This window comes from Stenella coeruleoalba (genome assembly GCF_951394435.1).
Source record: "Stenella coeruleoalba genome assembly, chromosome: 13".
NCBI classification, from domain to species: domain Eukaryota; kingdom Metazoa; phylum Chordata; class Mammalia; order Artiodactyla; family Delphinidae; genus Stenella; species Stenella coeruleoalba.
The window spans coordinates 54323344-54349926 of NC_137159.1; the positions used below are offsets into that span (position 1 = coordinate 54323344).

Here is a 26583-nt window from a genome sequence, read left to right on the forward strand (position 1 = left end):
ATACCTGCAAGGAAGGGACCTTATCAAACTTCAGTTTTACCATTACACTGATAATTAATGTTATATAACAGTCATAACATTTTGCTAACATATCCAGGGTATAAAAAGTTCACTCCATCTTCTCCTAAACTCCGAAGCTTTAACTTGTTTCCCAAGCCTTTAACTTAAATATTCTCACCACAAAAAAGAAATGATAATTATGTGACATGATAGAAGTGTTAGCTAGTAGTATGGTACTAATCATTTTGCAATATATAAGTGAATCAAGTCAACACAGTGTATACCTTAAATTTACACAATGTTATATGTCAATTATATCAATATCTCAACAAAGCTGGAAAAAAGTTTACCAGTAGCCAGTTTTTTCTTCCCAAAGCCAAGAAATTTTTTTCACAAGCACCTAAAGCTATGCTAGAACTGAGGACCTTTGAGTTTTTCTAAAGAATGGCCTATGGGGTAAGGATTAAGGAGCAAGTAACTGGGGCAGATAATTATCTGAAGAGGGGGAAAAAAAAAAAGCTACCAGAGAAAAATTTGAAGCCTAAAGGTATCAAGAGATTGAAACCAGAGGTTAAAAGTAAGTGAGGGCTAAATATGGCACCCAAAACACAAACAACAAAAGAAAAAAATAGATAAATTGAACGTCAACAAAACTAAAAACTTTTGTACACCAAAGGACACTATCAAGAAAGTGAAAAGATAACCCAGAAGATGGGAGAAAATATTTGCAAATCACATATCTGATATGGGTTAAGTAACCAGAATATATAAAGAAGTCTGAAATTCAATAACAAAGAGACAAACAACCCAATTAAAAATGGGCATAGGACTTGAATAGACATTTCTCCAAAGAAGTTATACAAATGGCCAATGGGCACATGAAAAAACATATAACATAATTAGTCACTGGGGGACTGCAAATCAAAACAACAGTAAGATTACACCCACTAGAATGGCAATAATACAAAATAATAATAATATAGGAAAAATCATAGGTGCTTGCAAGAATGGGGAGAAACTAGAACCCTCATATATTCCCAGTAGGTAAAATGGCACAGCCACTGTGGAAAACAATTTGGCCATTCTTCAAAAAGTTAAACAAAGAGTTACTACATGACCCAGTAATTCGGCCCCTCAGTACATACCTAAAAGAAAGAATTTAAAACTTAAACATTCACATAAAAACTTGTACATGAATGTTCATAGTAGCATTATTCATAATAGCCAAAAAGTAGAAACTACCCAAATGTCCATCAACTGATGAAGGGATAAACAAAATATGGTATTGTCCATACAATGGAATATTATTCAGCCATAATAAAGGAATGAAGTACTGGTATATGCTATAACATGGATGAATCAGAAGACATTATGCTAAGTGAAAGAAGCCAAATATAAAGGCCACATATCATATGATTCTCCTTATATAAAATGTCCAGAATAGGCAATATAGACAAATCCATATAGACAGAAAGTAGCTAAGTGGTTGCCAGGGGCTAGGGGGAGGAGGAAGATGGAGAGTTACTAGTAATGGGGATGGGGCTTCCTTTTGGGTTGATGAAAAGCTTCGGAAATTAGAGAGTGGTGATGGTTGCACAACATCGTGAATATACTGAATTTAAAATGGTTAAAATGATTAATTTTACCTTGATTAAAAAGAAAAGTGGTCCCCCAAAATCAGAAAAAGTAAGCCAGAGAGCAGAATGGGTCCTAAGAGGCTGCATAAGAACAAAGAGGTTTAAAAAGTTGATTTTCCATGCAACTACTTTGGAGATCTTTCGAAAATAAATGGCTGAAGAGTTTTTTTTTTCAGTCTTACATCTACTAGTTATAGGAAACTAAAAGATTATTTCTACATAATATATGAAAATTTGAAAAAGTATCTAGGGAATATTTCAATTTACTGAAACTTTGAATATATGTATATGTAAGCAAACTACACAAACAATCATGACTGAACTTCAAATAACCTAGAAAGTTAAGTTACAATTAGCCCATATCTGTGATTTAAGCTCCATGAAATGAGAAGCCTGCGCACCCATAACAAAGAGTAGCCCCTGCTCACTGCAACTAGAGGAAGCCTGCACGCAGCAACGAAGACCCAACGCAGCCAAAAATGAACAAATAAATAAATTTAAATTAAAAATAATAAATAAACAAATATAAATTCAGTATTCATATTTGCCTCAGATACCAACCTTGCCAAGTTTTAAAGGGGCACCTATGATACACTACACATATAAGGATAATCTGCCATACATCTAATTTCATAAGCATATCATTCCCATCACAAGTTTTTATTCAGTGTGCGCTCACACGGTACATACTAAATCCAGTGGGGTGAGGGTTTGTTTTATTTTTTTTCCTTTCCTTAGAGAAGCAATACATGATCTCAATGCAGTGCATTTGCTGTACTACCGTTCTTTTTTTTTTGTGGTACGCGGGCCTCTCACTGCTGTGGCCTCTCCCGTTGCGGAGCACAGGCTCTGGATGCGCAGGCTCAGCGGCCATGGCTCACGGGCCCAGCCGCTCCAAGGCATGTGGGATCTTCCCGGACCAGGGCACGAACCCGCGTCCCCTGCATCGGCAGGCGGACTCTCAACCACTGCGCCACCAGGGAAGTCATTCTTGACTTCTTGCCCATTCTAAGCCTCCAGGACAGGCCAAAGTCATTCTTGACTTCTTGCCCATTCTAAGCCTCCAGGACAGGCCAAAACGCAAGAATGCTAGGCTTCTAATTCAGCAATTACCATAGCAACAGGAGTCATTCAAAGAAAGGAGGGCAGTTCAGGCCTCTCAGCTTCCTCTATCCCTAGAACTTGTATACATTTATAAATGAATAACTCAGGCACTTTTATGGTTCTGAATATAAATGGAAGTATTTTAAAGTTTCCAGAATATGCAAATTCCTATTACACTGAAATTAAGTTAAAATACAGGGGCGGGGAACAACAATTTCTAGTATCTATACAGTAATCTCTATACAACAAGAAATTGCAACTTATAAGACAAGGAGAAGAAATTTTTTTTAATACAGTTTTTTACTATACATAGAAAATCCTAAAGATGTCACCAGAAAACTACTAGAACTAATCAGTGAATTTGGTAAGGTTGCAGGATACAAAATTAATGCACAGAAATCTCTGGCATTCCTATACACCAACAATGAAAAATCAGAAGAGAAATTAAGGAAACGCTCCCATTTACCACTGCAACAAAATGAATAAAATACCTAGGAATAAACCTGCCTAAGGAGGCGAAAGACTTGTACTCAGAAAACTATAAAACACTGATGAAAGAAATCAAAGATAACATAAACAGATGGAGAAATATACCACGTTCTTGGATTGGAAGAATCAATATTGTGAAAATAACTATACTACCCAAAGCAATCTACTACCCAATTCAATCTACAGATTCAGTACAATCCCTATCAAACTACCAATGGCATTCTTCACAGAATTAGAACAAAAAATCTTACAATACATATGGAAACACAAAAGACCCCAAATAGCCAAAGCAACTTGAGAAAGAAAAATGGAGTTGGAGGAATCAGGCTCCCCCACTTCAAACTATGCCACAAAGCCACAGTAATCAAAACAGTATGGTACTGGCACAAAAACAGAAATATAGATCAATGGCACCGGATAATGCCCAGAGATAAACCCACGCACATATGGGCATCTAATTTACGACAAAGGAGGCAAGAACATACAATGGAGAAAAGACAGCCTCTTCAATAAGTGGTGCTGAGAAAACTGGACAGCTCCATGTGAAAGAATGAAATTAGCATGCTACCTAACACCAAACACAAAAATAAACTCCAAATGTATGAAAGACTTCAATGTAAGACCAGACACAGAACTCTTGGAGGAAAACATAGGAAGAACACTCTTTGACATAAATCACAGCAAGATCTTTTTTGACCCACCTCCTAGAGTAATGGAAATAAAAACAAAAATAAACAAATGGGACTTAATTAAACTTAAAAGGTTTTGCACAGCAAAGGAAACCATAAACAAGACAAAAAGACAACCCTCAGAATGGGAGAAAATATTTCCCAATGAAACAACAAAGAATTAATCTCCAAAATATACAAACAGATCATGGAACTCAATATCAAAAAAACAAACAATCCAGTTAAAAAATGGGTGGAAGACCTAAATAGACATTTCACCAAGGAAAACATACAGATGGCCAAGAGGCAGATGAAAAGATGCTCAATGTTATTAATTATTAGAGAAATGCAAGTCAAAACTATAATGAAGTACCACCTCACACCAGTCAGAATGGCCATTATCAAAAAAGCTAGAAACAATAAATGCTGGAAAGGGTGTGGTGAAAAGGGAACCCTCCTACACTGTTGGTGGGAATGTAAATTGATACAACAACTGTGGAAAACGGTATGGAGGTTTCTTAAAAAACTAAAAATAGAACTACCATATGACCCAGCAATCCCACTACTGGGCATATACCCTGAGAAAAACATAATTCAAACAGAGACATGCACCACAATGTTCACTGCAGCACTATTTACAACAGCCAGGACATGGAACCAACCTAAATGTCCACTGACAGATTAATGGATAAAGAAGATGTGGTACATATATACAATGGAATATTACTCAGCCATAAAAAGAAACAAAATAGAGTTATTTGTAGTGAGGTGGTTGGACCTAGAGTTTGTCATACAGAGTGAAGTAAGTTAGAAACAGAAAACCAAATACCGTATGCTAACGCATATATATGGAATCTAAAAAAAAAAAAGGTACTGATGAACCTAGTTGCAGGGCAGGAATAAAGAGGCAGACATAGAGAATGGACTTGATGACATGGAGTAGGAGGGTGAAGTGAGAGTAGCAACGACATATATACATTACTGAATGTTAAATAGTTGGCTAGTGGGAAGCAGCAGCATAGCACAGGGAGATCAGCTCGGTGCTTTGCGATGATCTATAGGGGTGGGATAGGGAGGATGGGAAGGAGGCTCAAGAGGGAGGGGGTATGGGGACATGTATTCATACGGCTGATTTGCTTTGTTGTACAACAGAAACTAACACAGTATTGTGAAGCAATTATACTCCAATAAAGATCTATTAAAATATATATATATATATTTTTTTTTTTTTTTTGGCTGCATCAGGTCTTAGTTGCAGCACATGGGATCTTTCGTTGTGGCACACAGGCTCTTCGTTGTGGTGTGCAGGCTTCTCTCTAGTTGTGGCGCACAGGCTCAGTAGTGTGGCACATGGGCTTAGTTAGTTGCCCCATGGCACATGGGATCTTAGTTCCCTGACCAGGGATCAAACCCACATCCCCTGCACTGCAAGACAGATTCACAACCACTGGACCACCAGGGAAGTCCCTTCATGTATATATATTTATTCATTCATTCATTCATTCATTTGGCTGTGCCGGGTCTTAGCTGCGGCACATGGGATCTTTGCTGCGGCGTGTGGGATCTTTTAGTTGCAGCATGCGAGATCTTTTTTAGTTGCGGCACATGGGATCTTTAGTTGCAGCATGCAAACTCTTAGTTGCAGCACGAGGGATCTAGTTCCCTCACCAGGGATCAAACCTGGGCCCCCTGCATTAGGAGCGCAAGTCTTAGCCACTGTACTCTCACCAGGGATCAAACCTGGGCCCCCTGCATTGGGAGCACAAGTCTTAGCCACTGGACCACCAGGAAAGTCCCAGGAACAAGGAATTTTTAATGAAGGATTTTTAGTATAAACACCTCCTGGTATATATTAGTTTTCTATACATGCATCTATCTAATAGCAAGAACCTCTTCTATAAAACTCTAAGAAATGAACACCAGGGAAACAAGAAGACTTTGCCAAGGAATAAAGCAGGAGCCATACCCTGGATTTTAATTTACTAAGTCTCAACATTCACTTTGGAGCAAAGAGTCGACCATCCTCAGATATACAGAAAAGACAACAGATCTTGGAGAATTCATAACCTAACTTTTACATTGTCCAGACTTTTGTTTCTGATGAAAAGTCACCAGGGGAAATTCTTTATTCCTTCATTTTAAGTATCATCATGTAAAGCTGACAGGAAATGATCAAAATTTTAATTCAGGCCACTGCTTATATACATTTTAATAATATAAACAATATACAACTATGTACTCTGAATTCACGAATATCTAGTTATTTACTCTCTTAAGGTATTCATTTCAAGTCTAATAAAACTTTAAAGGAACATAAATCAATATGTAGGGAAATGAATTTACTGATTTATTTAAAAACTATTCACCACTTTTTTTTACTGCATAGCGTTAATAAACTTAAAAAATATAGAAGATGATGATGGTACTGCATTTCAAAACAACTTTCCAAGCCACTACTTTGGCTATTACAAGTAATTTTTTTAAACTTTAGAGTGCTCACAATTCAAATAACACTGAAGAAAACATAAAAGTAGCTAAAGAAATGGCATGGAAAGACTGACAAAAGAGTTGATACAAGATATCAAAGGAGCAAGAATGGAAATCCATGTTGGGTAGATAACAGTAAACAAGGAGAAGTGGTAACCATAAGAAATCAACATGAACAAAATTGGCAATGGAATGGAATGAACTATTCTTGGCAGAAATCCTGCCCTTCCTAAGCAATTACAGTAATATCAGTGATTTCCTATACGGTATCAGGATTATGGAGTAAGAAATGGAATGCTCAGAATAATCAATGAGGAAATTAGTTTATCTAGGCCTCAATCCCTTCATCTGAAAAGTGAATAAATGTATATATGACTGCCTCACAAGTGGCAGGATGTGTAGAAGTTAAAAGTGCAGGCTGTGACTATCATTATATAAGATGTTACTGATGGAGACAGCTGGGTGATGGGTACATGGAACTCCTTGTACTATTTTTGCAGCTTTTTGAGAGCCTGTAATTATTTCAAAACAAAAGTTTTTAAAAGTATTATACAGGCATGAAACCAGACCACCAGGGTTTAAATAGGGGCACAACCAATTATTGGCTGTGTGCCCTCAATCGAGTTATTTTCTCATCTGTAAAATGAGGATTAAAAACAATATTTACCTCAGGAGGTGCTATGTGAATTAAATAAGCTTATACATGTAAACCATTCACAACAGTGCTTGTCACATAGTAGGCACTCAATTGTCAGTCATTATTAATGTTGTTAGGATTATTTTTTTCTAAGACCAGAATTCAGCTCTAGAATTCTGTATGTGTAAGCTATCGTTATTTTTGCACTATTGATATGGAGAGATATTAGCTAGTTTGAAAAACAGAGAAAAAATCTTGGCAGCCAATGAGGCCTAAATTCTAGCTCAGTCACCTGTCATCTTTCTATAAACTAGGATTTAATATCATATTTATATAGATATATTTATTCTTTCAAAAATGGATATATCACAAAGAACCAAACTGTTGGAGAGGTGTCTTGGTGCTACATCAACACCATCTCCACCAGGTGGAGAACCATGCCTTATTTTGAAAGCTCTCAAGAACAGAAGATTTCACATTCTCTCTGGCTAAGCCTTACCAGGGCCTTGAAGATGTCAGGAAGTTATTCTTGGTACAGTTTACACTTACTGCCTCTTGTCACCGTAGACGTAGAAGATAAGTTTTAGAACTTTATACCTGAAGACCCCTACCAGTACGGGTATTACTCTGTTTCTCCTTCTCTTTAATATCCTTATAGATTCTATCTTCCAATTGTTTAATCATCTTCATTCCTACTTCACAGACTTATTGTAAGGAGTACATGAATTAGAATACATCAAAGCACGTAGTACTGTACTTGGCAAACAGTAAGCATTTAATGCATTTTTCTTTCCTTCCTAATCAAGGACTAAACTATCTCCATCAGAATGCCAGGCAGTTGAGGTATTCTAATTTCAATCTCATAATGAATGTACAGGCAAACTCACAAATCCTTAAATTTTTACCTTCTATTTAGAGTTTTTAATAAATCAACATGATGAAACCACATCCTAATTGCATTCCCCTGTCCACTCTAGTCAATTTTTATCCAAATCCCAAATTTTAAGCTATAATGGTATCTTTTAGAGCTGAGATATTTTAAACTAAAATAGTTCAGGAAACATATACTATAAATAGACATCCTTTGTGAAAACTTTTTTTCTTAAAATTATTCCTGACCTTACCTAAACTGTATTCAGACACGTTTCCACTTAAAATGTTTTTTGCTCTTCTTACAGTTACTGTAAATGTGCTCCTCCCTCCCTTTCAAAAGGTGAAATCTTGTCAAGAAAGGCAGATTTTATAAAATCAAATACCTGCAGTAATATTGCAACATGCTAGACTGTAACTGTGAGAGAAAATTAATTCAGTAAAAATGATATCTTGTTACTTCAGTTTGCAACTCTCTTATCTCTTTTCTAATGATTTTTAAAGCCAGAACAGTCTGTATGCTTCTCACGATATCAGTGTTTTGGGTGAATTTTCTCCTCCTATTCCTAAGATTCTATTCTGAAAGTGACAAAACATGAATGGGAAAAATACCAAAGCTTGATTTTTCAAATAACTACTACTTGAAGAGCAGTTTGGAAAAATTCTGTTTTCACTTTCAGCCTTCTTTGCCTCAAAAAGAACTTGGCTTTTTTTCATAATAAAATGCTATGAGACAATGGTTAAATGAACCCTTTGATTTGAACTTTATCCTCAAATGCCGATACATTCCTTAGAATGTTTTATTTTTAGTTCTGAGAATACAGTAAGACCCAGTTAAAGCAGCAGGATTCCAAACACAAAGTTGCAAAACCTAAGTTCTGATAAAGATTGCCTGCAAACTCAATAGAATGAACAATGAGATTCTTAGATTGTTTTCTTCTACAAGAGAAAAAAACTTAAAAAAAAATCTTAACTAGAGTGATGTTTACCTTAAGAAAATACTGTATTCAGGATACAAGATGCTTGTATATTGAACCCAGGCACCAACTTCCTCTTCAGTTTCCCTTTTTTGGGCTTCTGTTACTGAGAACAGATTAAATGATTCAAATCTTCTTACAGATACATGTCGTAGACAATCATCCAGGTGTTTTTGTTTCAGAACCTTTGAAATAAAACCAAATATTGTCGTCACATTATATAAATATAAATTAAATTTTCAACATTTAAGTGGTAAGGGGACTTTCTTTTCCAGTAATGGCAGATTACTGGAAAAGACCAACATCTTACTGAAGACAACTAGAAAACATACACAAAATATTTTAAAACATTACTCGAAGGCATCAGAGGGCAAAGAATATAGTGAAGATCTACCAGTCTAATATCTTTAAAAGGAGGTAAATCTAGAGAGATGAGTCTGGCTTTTGCAACCACTTTTCTTGTGAGACATTCATCAATTCCAAAAGAAAGAGCTGAGAAGACAAGCAGCACCTTCAACAGCTTGTAGACTTAGGGGGTAAAAGTTGAATTTCAAAGCTTAATACCTAGGCAGGGGCAGGTATGTTATTCTGAGCTGTGTGTGTGTGTGTGTGTGTGTGTGTGTGTGTGTGTGTGTGTATGTGTGTGTATGAAGATAAATCAAATGAGTAGTTTTCTTGGTGCCACTGAAAACTAGGTTTTTAAGTATGGAAGAAAGGAGATACAACTGTAAGATTAATGAGGTTAAGCAAAAACTCTGTAGCTCTGAATCTGAATAAAGTATTATATAAACTAATGATGTATTTCATTTTTTAAAACTGTACATATATTTCCTACATCTGACCACTGAAAAGGTCTAAAAACAATGACCAAACTAGTAGCAATGAGCACACCTACTGCATATACTGCTGTCTCTAAATACCATTTTTTATTAAAACAAAGTAAGGGGAATCCCCTGGTCGTCCAGTGGTTAGAACTCCACGCTTTCACTGCCAAGGGCATGGGTTCAATTCCTGGTCAGGGAACTAAGATAATGCAAGCCACGCAGCACAGCCAAAACGAAGAAAGAAAAAAAAAAAAAGTAAGGCCCTTGGAAAAAGGGCAGGAATTGTACAAGATAAGTCTGGAACATCATGCACACAAGAAAACAAGAAAGCCATACAAAATTAAGGGTTATATCAAAAGGACTGATAGGATAGTGCAAGCATTAACAAAGATAATAAATGTAACTGAGTTGAAACACATTAGTTCATAACAGTAACTTTTTAAATACTTCATTGATGATCACCAAAAAATGCTAAAGAACCAACTTATTTTGAAAACTAGTAAATGAGGAGAAAAAATCAAGTATTTATCTGTCTCTTCTATATGAACCATAACTGAGAATATCCAAATGGAAGTTGAGGGGAAATTTCTCTTTATACTAGTATTCCAAGTAATAAATGAAGAAGGAACAACAGAACATCACCATTTTTCAACTCCTTCATGAATTCATGAACCTAGGTAATCATCATTAAGAAGAGAAATAACCAGACATCACTATGATTATTGATGAAATCTCACACCACCATCATCTTGACCAATTAAACAAGACAAAACAAAAAACATCAAATCTGAATCTGATCAAGCCTCTATATCTTACAGGAAATAGGAAATACAGGGAGAGAGGAACACATTAAACAACATCATCAAGTGCAATTAGCAAAATTCAAATTATGGGAAACTACAAAACACCCAGTTGCTTCTAAAATAAACGGCAAGGGTTGAAAAAGAGACATGCTGAGGGAATATTTAGATTAAAAAGACTTGTACATATCAACCAATAACAATATTTGGAACTTAATTTGGATCCTGTTTTCAAAATAATCAAACTGTAAAGAAAAATTAGGAGACAATGGAAAACTTTTGGAAACTGACCAGATATTTTATGACATCAAGGAATTATTCTGGATAGGATATGGTATTGTAATTAATTTTTTAATGTCATCTTGTATAGGTACATACTGAAATATTTATAGAAAAAATATGATATCTGAGATTCGCTTCAAAATAATCTGGTGAGGGTTGCATAATGAGAGAACAGAAATGAAACGAATTTGGTCCAGAGTTAAAAATAGTTGAAGCTTATGGATACCTGAGTGGTTATTAAACTATTTTTTTCCACTTTTGTATATGTTTGACATTTCCCATAAAGTTTTTTTAAGATATAAAGCGCTCTAATAGTCATAAACAAATGAAAAATAAAAAGATATGAAAAACCAAATATATTTGCAAGTTAAGCAATAAACTTCTAAATAATCTGTGAATGAAAAAAAGAACACAATGGAAATTAGAAAGTATTTTAAACTGAATAATAAAAATACATTTCAAGGGCGGAGTCAAGATGGCGTACTAGGAGGACTCGGAATTCATCTCTCCTCACAACTAGGGCACCTGCCAGGCACTGGTGAGGGACCACGGAAACCTAAGGGGACAGGAAGAACCCCCAGCGACCGGGTAGGACATGGGGCATGGGAGGAGTGAAGGGGGAGAAGTGGAGGCAGGATGGGACTGGTGCCCCTAAGGGGCGGCTGGGGGAGGGGAAGGGATCCCATGCTGGAAGTGGTAAATTGGGGGACCATTGGGAGGGCAGAGGATCAAAAGGGAGTGTGGCCAGGTTTCTCCTGCCCACTTGGGTGCCCAGGAACCTGCTGAGATCCCAGGCCTCATCCTCTGCCCACCGAGGCCCCCTCCAGCCATGAGGGTCCTGAGGGAGTGAGAGGGAGGAAGGGGGAGCAAAAGTAAAGGCCGGACCTCCAGGACTGGCACCCCTGAGGGGTGGCTGGGGGAGGGGAGTTCCTACACCCAGCGGGACCCACCCGCGGTTAGGGGTCCAGCAGTGACGGGGGACACCCTGGGGGAGATGGTGAGGGAGAGGCACGAAGGAATGGAAGGGAATGCAGCCAGTGCCTTCCCTGTCCACTTAGGCACCAGGGAGCCTCTTGGGCTCGGGCCTAATCCTCTGCCCTCAGAGCCTCCCTCCTGCCATGCAGAATCCAAGCCCCGCCCCTACACCCTCACCCAGGGCCCCACCCCTACACTCGGAGACCCCCTCCAATGCGCTGGGCCTAAACCCCACCCACACACCCTCACTCAGGGCCCTACCTCCAAACTCTGGAACCCCACACTCCAGAGGCCCTACCTTCCATGTGCTGCCTCTCCCCTTCCACCCAGGTCTTAAGAAGAGGCCCTGCCCCACACTTGAACGTGGCCCCCCTCAGGGCCTTTTCCAGCTACATGGGTCCTGAGCCTAGGCCCCACCCCATGATCAAACGTAACACCAAATGCCTGGGTCCTGCCCCACCCTAAACCCGCCCCTGCCTAAGTTCCAGCCCCCACCTAAAATTCGCCCCCATAGCCAAGGCTTTTTGTTTTTCTTTTTCTTTTTTCTTCTTTTAGATTGGGGTTCTGTTTTACCTTGCTGATTCATTGTTGTTGATTCTTTTATGTTTTTATTTTTCCTAATAAATCTTTTATTTTTCTAATTTTATTTTATTCTTTATACTCTGTTATTGTTCTCCCCTTTGGGCTTGTTCCCCCCGCTTTTTTTTTTCTTTTTTCTGTTGAGGTTTTACTTTACCTTGTTGCACTTGTTTCAATGGTAGTTTTATTTTTCCTAATATATTTTTTATCTTACTAATTTTACTTTATTTTTTATTCTTTGATATTGTACTGCTTTTTTTCTTTCTTTCTCTTTTACCTTTTTTTTTTCTTTACCGTTCCACGAAGCTTGCGGGATCTTGGGTCCCAGGCTGGAGGTTGGGCCCAAGCTCCTGTGGTGGGAGCTCCGAGTCCAAACCGCTAGACTAAAAAAGAACCTAGGACCCTAGGGAATATTAATTGGAGTGAGGACTCCCAGAGGAACGCATCTCAGCAACAAGACCCAGCTCTACCCAACTTTCTGCAAACTCCAGTGCTGGATGTCTCAGGCCAAACAACCAGTAACACAGGAATACAGCACCAACCATCAAAAAAAAAAAAAAAAAAGAAATGACAGAAAAATATATTACAGACGAAGGAGCAAGGTAAAAACCTACAAGAACAAATAAATGAAGATGAAATAGGCAACCTAACTGAAAAAGAATTCAGAGTAAGGATAGTAAAGATGATCCAAAATCTTGGCAACAGAATGGAGAAAATACAAGAAACATTCAACAAGGATCTAGAAGAACTAGAAAGCAAACAAACAATGATGAACAACACAAATGCTGAAATTAAAAATACTCTAGAAGGAATCAATAGCAGAATAACTGAGGCAGAAGAATGGATAAGTGAGCTGGAAGATAAAATGGTGGAAATAACTGCCAGGGAGCAGCATAAAGAAAAAAGAATGAAAAGAATTGAGGACAGTCTCAGAGACCTCTGGGAGAGCATTAAACAAACCAACATTCAAATTATAAGGGTTCCAGAAGAAGAAGAGAAAAAGAAAGGGTCTGAGAAAATATTTGAAGAGATTATAGTCAAAAAGTTCCCTAACATGGGAAAGGAAATAGTCAATCAAGTCCAGGAAGCACAGAGAGCACCATACAGGATAAACCCAAAGACAAACATGCCAAGACACATATTAATCAGGAAAACCCAAAGAGAAACATGCCAAGACACATATTAATCAAACTATCAAAAATTAAATACAAAGAAAAAATATTAAAAGCAGCAAGGAAAAGGCAACAAATAACATACAAGTGAATCCCCATAAGGTTAACAGCTGATTTCTCACCAGAAACTCTGCAAGCCAGAAGGGAGTGGCAGAGCATATTTAATGTGATGAAAGGGAAAAACCTACAACCAAGATTACTCTACCCAACAAGGATCTCATTCAGATTCGGTGGAGAAATTAAAACCTTTACAGATAAGCAAATGTTAACAGAATTCAGCACCACCAAACCAGCTTTAGAACAAATGCTAAAGAAACTTCTCTAGGCAGGAAACACAAGAGAAGGAAAAGACCTACAAAAACAAACCCAAAACAATTAAGAAAATGGTAACAGGAATGAACATACATATCGGTAATTACCTTAAACATAAATGGATTAAATGCTCCCACCAAAACACATAGACTGGCTGAATGGATACAAAAACAAGACCCGTAATATTTTGTCTACAAGAGACCCACTTCAGACCTAGGGACACACACAGACTGAAAGTGACGGGATGGAAAAAGGCATTGCATGCAAATGGAAATCAAAAGAAAGCTGGAGTAACAATTCTCGTTTCAAACAAAATAGACTTTAAAATAAAGACTACTACAAGAGACAAAAAAGGACACTACATAATCATCAAGGGATCAATCCAAGAAGAAGATGTAACAATTGTAAATATTTCTGCACCCAACAGAGGAGCACCTCAATACATAAGGCAAGTGCTAACAGCCAAAAACGGGGAAATCGACAGTAACGCAATCATAGTAGGGGACTTTAACATCCCATTTTCACCAAAGGACAGATCATCCAAAATGAAAATAAATAAAGAAACACAAGCTTTAAATGATACATTAAACAAGATGGACTTAATTGATATTTATAGGACATTCCATCCAAAAATAACAAAATACATTTTCTTCTCAAGTGCTCATGGAACAATCTCCAAGATAGACATATCTTGGGTCACAAATTGAACCTTGGTAAATTTAAGAAAACTGAAATTGTATCAAGTATCTTTTCCGACCACACACTATGAGACTAGATATCAAACACAGGGAAAAAATCTGCAAAAAAAAAAAAAAAACACATGGAGGCTAAATAATACACTACTTAACAACCAAGAGATCACTTAAGACACCAAAGAGGAAATCAACAAATACCTAGAGACAAATGACAATGAAAACACAACGACCCAAAACCTGTGGGATGCAGCAAAACCAGTTCTAAGAGGGAAGTTTATAGCAATATAATCCTACCTCAAGAAAAAAGAAACATCTCAAATAAACAACCTAAACTTACACCTAAAGCAATTAGAGAAAGAAGAACAAAAAAACCCCAAAGGGGTTAGTGGCGCAGTGGTTGAGAGTCTGCCTGCCGATGCAGGGGACACAGGTTTGTGCCCCGGTGTGGGAAGATCCCACATGCCGTGGAACGGGAAGGCCCGTGAGCCATGGCCGCTGAGCCTGCGCGTCCGGAGCCTGTGCTCTGCAACGGGAGAGGCCACAACAGTGAGAGGCCCGCGTACGGCAAAAAAAAAAAAAGTTAGCAGAAGGAAAGAAATCATAAAGATCAGAGCAGAAATAAATGAAAAAGAAATGAAGGAAACAGTAGCAAAGATCAATAAAAGTAAAAGCTGGTTCATTAAGAAGATAAACAAAATTGATAAACCATTCGCTAGACTCATCAAGAAAAAGAGGGTGAGGACTCAAATCAATAAAATTAGAAATGAAAAAGGAGAAGTTACAACAGACACCACAGAAATACAAAGCATCCTAAGAGACTACTACAAGCAACTCTATGCCAGTAAAATGGACAACCTGGAAAAAATGGACAAATTCTTACAAACGTATAACCTTCCAAGACTGAACCAGGAAGAAATAGAAAATATGAACAGACCAATCACAAGTAATGAAGTTGAAACTGTGATTAAAAATCTTCCAACATACAAAAGTCCAGGACCAGATGGCTTCACAGCTGAATTCTATCAAACATTTAGAGGAGAGCTAACACCCATCCTTCTCAAACTCTTCCAAAAAATTGTGGAGGAAGGAACACTCCCAAACTCATTCTACGAGGCCACCATCACCCTGATACCAAAACCAGACAAAGATACTACAAAAAAAGAAAATTACAGACCAATATCACTGATGAATATAGATGCAAAAATCCTCAACAAAATACTAGCAAACAGAATCCAACAACACACTAAAAGGATCATACACCATGATCAAGTGGGATTTATCCCAGGGATGCAAGGAGTCTTCAATATACTCAAATCAATCAATGTGATATGCCATATTAACAAATTGAAGGAGAAAAACCATATGATCATCTCAACAGATGGAGAAAAAGCTTTTGACAAAATTCAACACCCATTTACGATAAAAACTCTCCAGAAAGTGGGCATAGAGGGAAACTACCTCAACAAAATAAAGGCCATATATGACAAACCCACAGCAAACATCATTCTCAATGGAGAAAAACTGAAAGCATTTCCTCCAAGATCAGGAACAAGACAAGGATGTCCACTCTCACCACTATTATTCAACATAGTTTTGGAAGTCCTAGCCACGGCAACCAGAGTACAAAAAGAAATAAAAGGAATGCAAATTGGGAAAGACGTAAAACTCTCACTGTTTGCAGATGATATGATACTATATATAGAGGATCCTAAAAATGCCACCAGAAAACTACTAGAGCTAATCAATGAATTTGGTAAAGTTGCAGGATACAAAATTAATGCACAGAAATCTCTTGCATTCCTGTACACTAATGATGAAAAATCTGAAAGAGAAATTAAGGAAACACTCCCATTTACCACTGCAACAAAAAGAATAAAATACCTAGGAATAAACCTACCTAGGGAGACAAAAGACCTTTATGCAGAAAACTATAAGACACTGATGAAAGAAATTAAAGATGATACCAACAGATGGAGAGAGAGCCCATGTTCTTGGTTGGAAGAATCAATATTGTGAAAATGACTATACTACGCAAAGCAATCTACACATTCAGTGCAATCCCTATCAAATTACCAATGGCATTTTTTCTACAGAACTAAAACAAAAAATCTTAAAATTTGTATGGAGACACAAAAGACCCCAAATAGCCAAAGCAGTCTTGAGGGAAACAAACGGAGCTGGAGGAATCAGACTCCCTGACTTCAGACTATACTACAAAGTTACAGTCATCAAGACAATATGGTACTGACACAAAAACAGAAATATAGATCAATGGAACAGAATAGAAAGCCCAGAGATAAACCCACACACCTATGGTCAACTAATCTATGACAAAGGAGGCAAGGATATACAATGGAGAAAAGACAGTCTCTTAAACAAGTGGTGATGGGAAAACTGGACAGCTCCATGTAAAAGAATGAAATTAGAACACTCCCTAACACCATACACAAAAATAAACTCAAAATTGATAAGAGACCTAAATGTAAGACCGGGCACTATAAAACTCTTAGAGGAAAACATAGGAAGAACACTCTTTGACATAAATCACAGCAAGGTCTTTTTTGATCCACCTCCTAGAGTAATGGAAATAAAGACAAAAGTAAACAAATGGGACCTAGTGAAAATTCAAAGCTTTTGCACAACAAAGGAAACCATAAACAAGACGAAAAGACAACCCTCAGAATGGGAGAAAATATTTGTAAACGCATCAATGGACAAAGGATTAATCTCCAAAATATATAAACAGCTCATGCAGCTCAATAATAAAAAAACAACCCAATCCAAAAATGGGCAGAAGACCTAAATAGACATTTCTCCAAAGAAGACATACAGACGGCCAAGAAGCACATGAAAAGCTGCTCAACATCACTAATTATTAGAGAAATGCAAATCAAAACTACAATGAGGGGGCTTCCCAAGGGGCACAGTGGTTGAGTGTCCGCCTGCCAATGCAGGGGACACGGGTTCATGCCCCAGTCCGGGAAGATCCCACATACCGCGGAGCGGCTGGGCCCATGACCCATGGCTGCTGAGCCTGCGCGTCTGGAGCCCGTGCTCCGCAACAGGAGAGGCCACAACAGTGAGAGGCCCACGTACCGCAAAAAAAAAAAAAACTACAATGAGGTATCACCTCACACTGGATAGAATGGGCATCATCAGAAAATCTACAAACAACAAATGCTGGAGAGGGTGTGGAGAAAAGGGAACCCTCTTGCACTGTTGGTGGGAATGTAAATTGATACAGCCACTATGGAGAACAGTATGGAGGTTCCTTAAAAAACTAAAAATAGAACTACCATATGACCCAGCAATCCCACTACTGGGCATATACCCTGAGAAAACCATAATTCAAAAAGACACATGCACCCCAATGTTCACTGCAGCACTATTTACAATAGCCGGATCATGGACACAACCTAAATGCCCATCGACAGATGAATGGATAAAGAAGATGTGGTACATATATACAATGGAATATTACTCAGCCGTAAAAAGGAACGGAATTGGGTCATTTGTTGAGATGTGGATCGATCTAGAGACTGTCATACAGAGTGAAATAAGTCAGAAAGAGAAAAACAAATATCGTATATTAACGCATATATGTGGAACCTAGAAAAATGGTACAGATGAGCCAGTTTGCAGAGCAGAAATTGAGACACAGATGTAGGGAACAAACGTATGGACACCAAAGGGGGAAGAGGCAGGAGAGCAGGTGGTGCTGGTGGCATGAATTGGGTTATTGGGATTGACATGTATACCCTGATGTGTATAAAATTGATGACTAATAAGAGCCTGCTGTATAAAAAAAAAAGTGCCTTGATAAAACGTTTAAGTCAATACTATGTTAGTTTTTCTCTCTTTTACATTTACCAATATAAATATATGTTCATCTTTAAAAAAAAAAGAAAATGGACAAAAGACATGAAGAGACATTTCATTGAAGTGATATACAGATGGCAAATAAGCATGAAAAGATGTTTATCTGCAGCAATTGTTAAAATATGTAAATTTCCAAACCCCACTCAAAATTCACTGCTCTAGAAAGTTTTTGCTTTTAAAATTTTTTAAATTGTGGAAAATATTGGGTTGGCCAAAGCGTTCCTTTGCGTTTTTTTGTAACATCTTATGGAAAAACCTGAACATACATTTTGACCAACCCAATACACAAAACATAAAATTCAAAAAAAAAAGACAAATGCTTTCACACCTAGAGCCTTCTAAACATTTTAGTTTCTTTACTGCACAGTTAAAAGTTCATTTCATTCAAAATAATTATTGATGGAATATTTTGTTTTTAGACTGATAAGCTACATACTTCTAATTCAAGAAAACATTCACATTCACCTTTTTAACCTAAAACACAATCCTAAATATTTTTAAGGAATCCAATGAAACCAATTATTATTTTTTTTAATAAATTTATTTATTTTGGGGTGTGTTGGGTCTTCGTTTCTGTGCGAGGGCTTTCTCTAGTTGCGGTGAGTGGGGGCTACTCTTCATCGCGGTGCGCGGGCCTCTTACTGTCGCGGCCTCTCTTGTTGCGGAGCACAGGCTCCAGACATGCAGGCTCAGTAGTTGTGGCTCATGGGCCTAGTTGCTCCGTGGCATGTGGGATCTTTCCCAGACCAGGGCTCGAACCCGTGTCCCCTGCATTGGCAGGCAGATTCTCAACCACTGCGCCACCAGGAAAGCCCAAAACCAATTATTAATCTTAATAAATCAGAGACATAAAAAAGAAAATCTCCTCCAATCACTGATGTATATGTCAACAAGGTTTGAACAGCGGGGGTCAGGGGTGAGCATTACATGTAAACACTTAAGGTTAAAGTATGTTCTGCAGAGTACACAAAAATCTATGTCATCTGTGACTATAGCAGTATAAAGTTCTATAATCCATTGAAATGTCAGTTTAACTTAAACAATGGGAAAAAACCCTTATAAATACAATGATGTATAAAATGTTGTCAACAAATAATTCTCTATGCAAAAAAAAAAAGAGTGAAAAAGCACGAATGACCTTGCTCAGCCCCTGCTGCAGAAAGTGATCCAAGTGATGCCAATAAAAACCAATGAAGAGTCCATCCCTCAATTCTTCACTTCTGTAGGGATCTAAACCACAACCCTCAGTGCAAGATCTACAAGCACATCACACAACCATTCTTAAGACATGCTCTCTTGGTGTCTGTCTGCCATTTTCTACAAGGGAATCAGAAGGCCTAAAAAGAGCACAAAATACAGTACATCTCTAGTAACTGATTCTCTGGATTAACAAACATTCCCTCTATTAAATATTCAGACTGGACCACGTGAACTGAATAGTGCCAGTGCACAATCCTGCCCTTCCCTGTTGAGTTGCTTGCCAAGTTAACTGTCCTTCTTCACAAGCTTTTTTATACCACCTGTTGGTATTGTCATGAATTAAATATTACAAAAACTAATGGAATAATAATTATTAGGAAGAAGGTCTTAAAGAAATCTAGTCCCACTCTCTCATTTACAAATGAGAAAACTGAGGTCCAAAGAGGGTGCTCACCATCATACAAATAGTTAAGGGTGGTAGATCTGGGACTAAAATCAATTGTATGAAATTCTATTCCAGAAATCATGCTGTCTCTTTCCGCATTGACAGTCTCAAACATATATCATCCTGCTTTAATTTAAATTGTACTGTGAGGGACTTCCCTGGCGGTCCAGTGGTTAAGACTCTGTGCTTCCAATGCAGGGGGCACAGTTTCGATCCCTGGTTGGGGAACTAAGATCCCACACGTCGTGAGGCACAGCCAAAAAACTAAAAAAATAAAAAAAAATTTAATTAAAAAAATAAAAATAAATTGTACTGTGAAATATTCCATTAATCAGATTCTTCAGCCAAGTATTCAGACCTCTAGGCCCCATTATTCATTCTGTAGGTGGTTGTGAGATGTGTGTAAGCATGTAATGGTCATTTGCTACTTTTTCATCTGCTCTACATCCCTTCCCCTTGGGAAATGCCCCTCCCTCTCCCTATGCAATAATGGTAGGGTTATTTTCCCTGCCACAGGGTGGGCTCATGACGCAGGCCAAAGTGCACTAGTCTCCTAGACACAGCAGTTGGTGCAAACTTCGCCTCTTAGAGTTCTTTGGAGGAAATGATTTGGGTGTTGGGGAAAAGGGTTATTTCTTCTGGATCACTAGCTGGGTGGATGATGAAGTTGCCAACAGCTATCTTTGCCATCAGGTAATGAGACACAACAAAGAGAAAAATATTACGGAATATCCACAGCCTCTATTGATATTGATCCATAGACTCTCAGACCTCATATGATTAAAGTGGGCACTAGACTCAAAAGTCAGCAATTTTCCATATTGAGGCAGGAGATAGATGGGCCCCAGGGTGAGCAGCCAGAGTTCATCCCCTGTGGACAGATACTCCAAAATAGCAGGAGGGAGAAGAGCTAAGCCCTGCCCAGATAAGAGATAAAAGACCACATATTCCTCATTCTTGAAGTCAAGGAGACCTTCTCCACTACACACGCCCAGAAAGGCTCCCTGAAGGTCAAAAAGGGAGGGGGTGCTACCCCATAGTAAGTGATGCCATCCTACCCATACACCTCTTCGCTGGAATCCATCTTGGCTAAGAGATGCACGCACACACACATGGGAGGACCCTGAGATATACCGATATGGACTCAGAACCAGACAAAGCAAGATGATTGGCCAAAGGAAACCCAGAAGAAATGCCCCATAAAAGTGATTCAAACTACCACAAGGACACAACTCTCTCTCTGAGCTCGCCCATGTGTCTATCCACAGGTACTCTTTTCCTCCTAATAAACACTTGTTTCACTACTTTCCATCTCTATGTGGAAATTCACTTCTACAACAGCTGATGGACCAGGGCCTTGTCACTGGCCACTGGTCCCTTGTGGTCTAGTGGCTAAGATTCAGCACTCTCACTGCCACGGCCCAACCTCAGTCTCCGGCCATGAACCAAAATCCTGCTTCAAGCCACTGCAGGCTGAGGCCACCCAAGAGCAATGTGACCTAGTATCAAATGATGAACTAGGACAACCAGGTTTTCTCTCAAAAATGTTAATTATAAAACATAGAAAATATTGAACAGTTAAGGTGAAGGGCCATGAGATAGCACTGGAGCCCTAGTGGAAAGAGAATTGTGAGGGAGAAAACAAGGAGACATAGCAGATGTCATGAAGATGTCACGTAAGAGAGAGAAAAAGAATTGCATATCTTTAGCACTGTTTAGATTCCTCACAGTTTTCCAGTTGGATGCTAACAAGATGCAAATGGTCCATTCATTGAAAACATATTTACTAAGAGCCTGCAAATGTTTAAAATACATGGAAGATTCGATTATTATAGAAAAATATTCACTTTCTCCCCTGCTCCCTCAAAGAAAAAAACATACTTCTCTGCCTCCTAACTTTAGGCTTGGCTAAGTATCTTACTTTGGCCAACAGGATATTAGTAGGTGCTTAAAATGTGTTTCAGTGGTTGCGTTTGCTCTCTTATACCTCTGTCGTCACTACGAGAACATGTCAGCCCAGAATTAGAGGCATGTGGACCAAGCATGCAGCATAGAGCCACTCAGCTGATCACAGCCTATGTCAGTCAACTCCCAGGTGGCCCACAAACAGAATAAATGCTCACTGTTGAATGCGGTTGTGACAGTGTAGTTATTTGTTACTCACTGATACAATACACTGAGGATGAGATGCTGTGGGCCACTTAAAGACTGTCCCTTACTCAGCCTTTCCACAATATGTAACAGTATCTACTAAAAATCAACTAGCGAGAGCTGGTGCAGGAGATGGAGATTAATAAAATATCACCTTTTCCCAGGAAGAACTCCTATTGTAGTGAGAAAGTTGGACTCTGATCAAATGATCATAAAATAATGTGATATGAGGTTCACCCATATAGTGAGCTGAAGGTCTAACTCAGCCAGAGGAGTCAGCAGAGCCTTCACGTAGGAGGAGATTGAAATAGAGGTCTGAAGGATAACAGTCATTCATCAAGTAGAGAAGTAGAAAGACTCTAAACAGCGGGCACATGTATACCAAAACATTAAACTTCAAAGCATGTGAGGAGTTCAAGGGTCAGCCATAGCTGAAACTTATCCTTATTCTAATGTAGACAACAATTCAGAATGAATATAAGAGATGGTCAACTAGAATTTTTACTAGGAATTACTGAAGTCGTCACGATAAGATTTGATTGATCATTTTAAGGCCCTAATTTACTATTCTGATACTTTAAATTTAGTTGATGTTTATTTCACTATAGAAATTTCCTACAGATAATGATCTATGAGGACTTGCATTTTATTATCCTATAATACCATTTGTAACATTAATTGCAAAACCAGATCATTAATGCCCTGCAAAGGCTTTCAATGCATCAGCAAACAAATGATCTTTGAGTTGTCATGACAGCACTGGAAGGCCACTGTATGAAAAGGTGACTCGATACAATTGCAAACAAAGTAACCGCCAAAATACTAAAAGCACAATCTCAAGTAACCTGGCAATAGCTGGGAAACTCTCCTCGAAATATAAGTCAGAAATGGAAAATGTCCTGTTGAATAAAGTGTTCGGCAGGACACCCCAGGCAGAAGCATAACACTGGGATGTAAACAATAAACAGATTTCACTTCAAGCAGTTTGGAAAGAGCGTCAGTGTCGTCAAATCAGAAAATCTTCAAACCTGCATACGACTGAAGTTACCAGCAACAGTAGCAACTTTTAAGTGCTAAAAGATAACCGCCAGTAAAAAAATCAACACACTTAGACACCGAGAATCTCTCTGATCTCTTCAAACCGTAAGATAAACACGTAACTTTCGCGTGAAAGCGAAGCGGGAGGGCGCCGGGGCAGCTCTTGCAACTCCCTTCGCTCTCCGCTCCACGAAAGAAACCGAAGCAACACGTGCAACGTCACTGTCCCAACACAGTCAACCATGCTGATCACCAAGAGAGGGGACAGATTTGGAGCTAGAACCAGGCTAGGAGTTAAGAAGCAAGGGGAAGAAACCAGGGGAAGAAAGTAAAACAGAAGCAGGAACGAACAGTATGGACCGGGGAGCGGCGGTGCCACCGACCCTACTGGCGAGCAAGGAGAAAAGTCCCTCAGATGCAGACTAATGTCTAGAAAGGGATCTTCTCCTTCGAGCTGAGTTTCCCAGGACTCAGCCTCGGCTGCCCACTCCCTGCCCAATGCCACCTGATACCTCCTTTTGGCGCGACCCTTAGGTGAACCAAGGGGGCGCTTTTCAGGAGGCTCCCAGCAAAACTGTGAGGGAACTCCCAGAGCTGCCAAGGGGAGAGTAGCTGCCTGTCGCTTGCGAGGGGAGTGGCCAAAGGCAAAAGTGAGTCGAGAGGGCTCTACCTTACCTGCCGCAGGAGCTTCCACCGGGCAGCACCCAAGGGTCCCGAGATTGCGGGTCCCTGAGCGGCGCTGCTGCTTGTCCGGCCCTCGCCCGCTGCGCGCTCAGCCTGGCCGGCCCCTCCGTCCGCGACTCGAGACTCCATCCGGCTGGAGCTGGCGAGATACCGCCGCCACAGCTCCCCCCTGCCAGGACCTGCCTACTTCTTCCCTGTCAGGATCTGTGACGCCGGGGTTCCCTCCCACTGCCCTAGCGCGCGCTCTCTCCCCGAATTCCGCATTTCCGGTAGTCGCGTCTCCTTAGCAACCAGGGCAGCGCGGCTCTCGCCACTGCACCATTTCGCTGGTGGCCATCTTGAGTGAGGGCAGACCGGAGAGTGAGGGAACTGTGGCAGACCTAGTGCGACACCGCCCCCTTTGGTTCCCTTCTCTCCTGTTTCATCTCGAGCTCTGAAGACTAGCAAAGAACCAAAAGGCTTATATCTTTGAGCGTTAATGAACCCAGGAGAAGTTAAAAAAAAAAAATTCCTGACCACAATAAAGATGGCGGAATCCACTTAGCGCTCGTGCCAGACGGCGGTTACGTAGACGGCGTGCTGCAAACCAGCTCCGGGCGGTTCTGGGTAGGCTGTCGTTCCGCTAGCTGCAGAACGCAGACTTCGGCTGACCGTGACTGAGGTGGGAGCTGCGCTCCTTCCTGAGAGCATCGGGTTCTCCGGCCTGCCTTCACTCGTTTCGGTGTCTAGAGCGAGACTGACTTTCAGTTTGCGTACGTATGGGGGGCGTAGGCTGGGAGTCTCTTCCCTTCACCCCGTCCTCACCCCCACCCAACCATCCCTCAGTCCCTTGGTCCTAGCTTTTTGACCCATGTCCCTTCACTGCGTGGCACATGGTACCGCTCCCTCTCACACTCGGATGCACAGGGAAAACGAACGGTTTCTCCCAGGAACACCCATTCGTCTACCGTACCCCTATCCCCAGCCTTGCCTACTGTCTTTTCCCAGTGGGTGAAAGATGGATGGATGGAGGCTGCGGGCACGGATGTAGTGGTTTAGGGCCTTTATTTTATTTTCTTTTATTTTACTTTGTTTTTGCTGGTGTCAACTGCACATCCCCTATACCCACTCCCCCGTTATTTTGCTGCGACATAGAAAGAGGTTAAGAGGGGCAGGGGCGTCGTACCGGATCCGAGCTGTGGTAAAGCTGACGCACTATTGTATAATACCTTTGATACCGAGGAGCAATTTGTGGAAGACTTCCATGACGACATTCAACAGTGTGCAACATACCTAGATTTTTCCTGCCCTAAAAATAGTAGCCACCGTTTATTTAGTGGTTACTACGTGCCAGACACTTCATTAAGATTTTAACATAAATTGTTTCATTCTTAGAATAGCTATTTCATAGAGTAAGTGGGATCATTATCTCTGTTTTGCAGATGATGAAACTAAGCACAGGTGGTAAGTGCAGGAATGAAGACCTGAACCCAGGTTTCTCTGACTTAACTACTTACTAGCTTTACTTACCTTGATAGGTTAATAAGCACCAGCTTCCCAACAGAAAACAGGTGGCGTCATATTTCATGTGTGCCTCCTGAAGTGTTTTTTGTTTTTTTCAACTAAAGAGCTAAACACCTTTTTGACATTAAAGTCCAGTTGTTGTTTTGTCCAGATAGACTTATTGCTCTACTATTACTGTTCAGGTGACCTGGGGTAGTTGCTTAAACCTTCCTGAGCCACAGTTTGCTCACCTGTAAGGCCAACATCATAATAGCTACTCTATCAGGTCCCTATGAAGTTTAAATTAAATGAAGTATATAAAAGCATGTGGCACGAAGCAAACACTCAATAAATACTAATCCCTTCTCCTCTACCTTTATTAAGTGATTGGACTTTTCCAGTTTATCCTCCACATACAAACCAAAGATAAGTTATGAATTATGTGAAATCAAAGCCGTTTTGCCTTTAAAAGCCCTCAGAGTTCCTGAGATGCCTCCATTAAGTCTATGTATTTATTTGCAAATTTTTATTTTGTTTTTTTGTTTTCTGTTTGTTTTAGTTTGCCCATGTGTGTACCAGAATCAGTGCTGTTTGTGCCTGACAGGATTGACTTTACAAATGAGACATTTATGTCACATCTGCCAAGAAGTGTGATTTAAATTTAACTTTTACAAGTTTTCAGATACTTTGAGTTATCAGCTGTCTGCGGTTATTTGTAACTGGAGGGGTACACAGCCCCAAAGGGGAGGGATAAGAACTGCAGATCTTAGATGCTCTAAGAACCCACTACTATATAATCATTCCTATGAAAATCATTCATGTGCTGGCAGCCCCAAAGGGAGCATAAACCAGGGACTTTGATATCATGCAGCAGAAGAGCAAATTATTTCTCCAGGCTTTGAAGTATAGTATTCCTCACCTTGGGAAATGCATGCAGAAACAGCACGTGAATCACTGTAACTTCGCTGATCATTATTACAATAGAATAAAATTGAAAAAATATCACCTAACCAAGTGTCTGCAGAATAAACCCAGGATATCAGAGTTAGCAAGAAACATCCCAAGTCGGAACTTCTCATGTAAGGTATGGACTGTTTAAGTTAACCTATGTGTAGGCCTTTAAGATTAATTTTAGTTTAAAAATAAAGAATGGGTTGGATATCAGTTACTAATTTTGTCAGTAATTCTGGTTTGAT

At 39.5% G+C, this 26583-nt stretch overlaps 2 protein-coding genes across 10 annotated transcripts in view; one reads left to right on the forward strand and one right to left on the reverse strand.

Moving 5' to 3' along the window:
- The window catches only part of CAMKMT (calmodulin-lysine N-methyltransferase), a 407610-nt gene extending 383198 nt beyond the window's left edge, over positions 1 to 24412 (reverse strand). For all 3 annotated transcript variants that reach the window (XR_013831098.1, XM_079941097.1, XM_079941096.1), the window contains exons 1-2: positions 23897 to 24412; positions 8882 to 9054 (exon numbers count right to left, since the gene is read on the reverse strand). Coding sequence is in view for 2 of the 3 variants with exons in the window: in XM_079941097.1 (XP_079797223.1) it covers positions 8882 to 9054; positions 23897 to 24034 (311 nt within the window). In the remaining variant the exon portion in view is untranslated. The remainder of the gene's footprint in view (positions 1 to 8881; positions 9055 to 23896) is intronic.
- Positions 24413 to 24493: 81 nt separating this feature from the next.
- Positions 24494 to 26583, forward strand: part of PREPL (prolyl endopeptidase like) — a 57574-nt gene continuing 55484 nt past the window's right edge. For 4 of the 7 annotated variants that reach the window (XR_013831046.1, XR_013831047.1, XM_079940862.1 and 1 more), the window contains exon 1: positions 24494 to 26471. Coding sequence is in view for 4 of the 7 variants with exons in the window: in XM_079940862.1 (XP_079796988.1) it covers positions 26253 to 26471 (219 nt within the window). In the remaining 3 variants the exon portion in view is untranslated. The remainder of the gene's footprint in view (positions 26472 to 26583) is intronic. The other 3 variants (XM_079940861.1, XM_079940863.1, XM_079940865.1) reach the window with 3 other exon arrangements.